Below are 3,886 nucleotides of genomic sequence, written 5' to 3'. Positions count from 1 at the left end.
GTAATTGCAGATACTTTGTTAAAGAGTAAAGAGGTTTTCGCTGCAGAAATACATTAAGACTTGTTCAGAAAGAGATTTCAATTTCCGTATCCCAGTGTTAACCTCTGATCTTGATGCTGTTTCATTGTTCGAGACCATATTTTGTATGAAAATGTTTCTTTTTTTGTGGAATAAAGTGGAGTATAATTATCATTTAAATTGTAACTCTTCTGCATTCTTTTTCTTGTTATTTTGTTTTTCTTTCGTCATCGTTTGATAGTCAAAAGCTTGCTCAACCCGGATGAGTTTATTCCAGAATTAGGCCAAAATATGTGTGTAAACCTGGTTCAGTCGGAATAATTAGGGATATACTATCCGATTGATGCAAATTTGACTGTACAACGAACGTGTCGGCATTCACATCCAGGAAATCGGGTTACCTACTCAATTTTTGACGGGACCAAAATTTACTGCGGCATGTTTCGATTCATTCGATCATGATTTGCTGAACACAAACTGGAACAATTTCATAGGACAAATGCCCCCAGTAAGCAGGATCTACTGTTTCACCAATCCAAGAGGACCAAAGACTAGCCTGGAGTGAAAATACAAAATCAGAATAACCAAGCCATAGATAGTGTATACATGTATGATAATATTTATTTTGCCCTAAAAATTTACAACATTTCACTATATACAACGGAGCAACGCAAAGACTGTAAGTACATTATTGCCTCATTCTTTCATTTTTGTTAAGTTTAGATTAAAGGTTATTACTAATAAACACCCAATTAAGAAATAAAAAAAATACTGTCTTAATAATTTGACAAACAGTACAACGTTTAATCATTCATAACATCCAAGATAAGTGCAAAAATCAATAAATATCAAACATTGAAATTTTGGAACAAAATTAAATATACAAACATTTAAGTAATGCTCGCTTTATAACCTGATTTGTTGATAGGATCGTGTATCGGTAGTCGTAACAGCGCTAAATCAGATGAGAGTACCAGCGAATCCCTCGAGCTAAGTGCAATATCATCAGCATCAACTACTATCAATCCCGTTGACTCAGATATTGCAGAACCAGAGTCATCTTATGAGATATCGTATCAGTCTAGTTCAACTCCTAAAAAACAGCCAGCGCCGCCATCCATTTCCCAAGAAAATGTAGATTTAAAGGAAAAAGTGCGTCAGCTGGAGCAGGAACTTCAAACTATCAAATGTATCCAACAGAACAAAAATACGCTGATCATCTGTGATGGAGACGAAGACAAAACAATTTTCAGAGCTCGAAATACATATAAATCGAAATCCCGAGACAACTACAACTATTTCATCAAATTAGATGAGCCGAAGATACAATCCTTAGATGCTGGTGAAAAAACTCTTGAGAAGCGAGCATCCCTGTTGAAACTTATAATCCAATTCATCTCCAAAGATAAAGACCAATCAATTGAAAATGCTGCCAAAACAATATCGTACTTATTAAGAAAAGACACATCCATTAAAGAAAAGGTTATTTCCCATATTCCCGATATGAAACCAGCGCGGATGCTCACTGCTCAAGAGTACCTTGAAATCAAAATGCATCTTCGACTGACAATGACCCAGTCTTTGGAACTAGGAAAACTTTTACGACTGTACAATATCAATATTTTGCCATCAGCTGACAAACTGCGCGAGGAAATTAACAGTCGATCTGAAGCTTTAAAAAACAATCTTGATGTAGGTCAAGCCGAAATGATTGTAAATTCGAGAACCTCGGAGAGAAAAACAACTGCGTACGCTAAAGTGAATAGTTTCCGTGTTCAGTTACTTGTAAAAATTAAACGTTTGTCTGAAAAAGGTCAACTGTTGTTTCCTGCAGAGGTTCATGGTGAAATATGGATTAAGATTGGGGCGGACAAGGGGGGAGGTAGTACGAAACTTGTATTTTCAATTATCAACTGTAAATTGTGCAATAGTACAGACTTTACAGAGATGATCGCGTATTTTGAAGCTGTAGATTCATATGAGAATATGGAGCAGGTTTTCTCACCAATATTTGATGAGATGAAGACTATCTCTAGTGTAGATATTGTAAATAGTGATGGAAAATATGTAGCCGTCGCGATCCGTTTTTTTCTATTTGGTGACCTTGCCTTTTTGTGCACATGTATGGGTCACCAGGGTTCAACGGCCAAATTTCCCTGTTTGTGGTGTCAAGTGAAGCTGGATGACCTAAGAAAGCACCACGGCTCACCACATTGTCCACAATCGGTGAAATTTGAATCTCGATCAGTTGCCCTCTATAAACAGAATGTAGCAAATCCAGGTGCTAATAATTTAAGTGTAGTGAAAGCTCAGATGTTTCACCTACAGGATATCGATCATTTAGTTCCTCCTGGACTTCATATCTCCCTGGGACTTGGCTTACTATTTTTCAACATGTTAGAAAAAAAATGTCAAGAATTTGACAACGAATCTTTGGGGGAACGTGATGAAACACTTTACAGAACCTGGCAAGAAATTTCAACAAAAACATCGGAAGTCCAAGAGGAACTAAATGATCTTTCAAGTCGTATTGATACGAAATGCAAATACTTACAGAAACTCACTACTGCTAATAGACGTGGTCGATGTGTTGTTTCGTGTACATCGAAAATTTGTCTAATAAGGACAATTGAGAATCCAAATCCGAATCGGTATATATATTGTATCAAATGTGACGCTCCGTACCATGAGCAGTGTATCGAAGATTGTCCAGATTTTCAGTGTGAACTATGCCTTACAGGAAAACAATTGTCGGCCAACAAAATCATCAGATGCATCACTGAAAATCTGGCCAACCTTAAATACAGACAAGTTGAGTTAAAAAAGGAATTCCAAAAGAAATCAAGTGAGTTAAATGCTGTGTACAGTAAAGTTCAGGCCCAAATGGGACCTTTATGTAAGACATTAAATCAAGTCCTGATAGAAATCGGCGTTGATCGTCAAGCGTATCATAGCAATAGTTTTGTAGGGAATCATATTCACAAGTTGCTAAACAACGCGGAAAAATTATGCAAAGTGATTCCCGACGAATCGATTAGTTCCTTGTTCCAAGAGTTGTTCGAACGACTACGTTCGCTATATCGATTATACAGCGCATCTCGGTTTCTTTCTAAAGACGAGATATCCAATATGACAACACAATGCCACGATTTTGGCCGCTTTTTTACGTCTAAATTTCCCAATGTAAATATCACTCCGAAAATCCATATTCTAGTATACCATGTTCCCGAATTTGTAAATATGTGGGGAACACTTGGCTTGTTCAGCGAGCAAGCTCTTGAAAGCAAACACGCTAGTGTCAATCGAGATAATCGGACATTTTGCAGCATACGCGACAATGTTTTACGCTCCAAACTTCTCTTCCAAAACCAGGCCTTGTATGCGACGAAAACATTAGAGCAACCGGCGTCTGTTCCACGTAAATGCAGTTGCGGCGGTTTCTATAAGAAGTGTCTAGCCGATGGAAAATCTGTAAAGAAATGTAAATCGTGTCAGAAAATTGCCGAATGATTTTGATGTAACTTGAATTATCTGAGTAAATCACCTGTAACTCTATACATGTTAAAATTCGATAGCAATTGTGTAAATATTTTTCAAATTACCTTGAAATATGTGGTAAGCTTTTCTATAAATCTCTAATTGATTGAGTCGACATTACTGATCAGCAGGTAGCTATGTAAGATCCTGAAACGTGAATAGTGTACGGAAGTGAACAGACACAACTGTATGGAAATACGGTCAATGTCGTGATAATAAAGCTTTAAATTCTTTTCTCAAATTATGCACTATGCTCCAAATCATTCATTTCGAATCAGCATTTTAATAAGTATAGGTGGCAGGTATTACGATCCGTCCCTGATTATAATGA

The 3,886-nt window shown here is 37.0% G+C and overlaps 1 protein-coding gene across 1 annotated transcript; it reads left to right on the top strand.

The window, feature by feature from the left end:
• The first annotated feature begins 2,142 nt into the window (after positions 1–2,142).
• On the top strand, positions 2,143–3,528 carry LOC141914238 (uncharacterized). Its single transcript, XM_074805504.1, has one exon. The coding sequence runs from the start codon at positions 2,143–2,145 to the stop codon at positions 3,526–3,528; it is 1,386 nt and encodes a 461-aa protein (XP_074661605.1).
• The last annotated feature ends 358 nt before the right edge of the window (positions 3,529–3,886 follow it).

Source organism: Tubulanus polymorphus, chromosome 12, assembly GCF_964204645.1.
Source record: "Tubulanus polymorphus chromosome 12, tnTubPoly1.2, whole genome shotgun sequence".
Taxonomy (NCBI): Eukaryota; Metazoa; Nemertea; class Palaeonemertea; order Tubulaniformes; family Tubulanidae; genus Tubulanus; species Tubulanus polymorphus.
The sequence above is the reverse complement of the archived record's forward strand: the minus strand, read 5'-3'. Positions and strand labels throughout refer to the sequence as shown.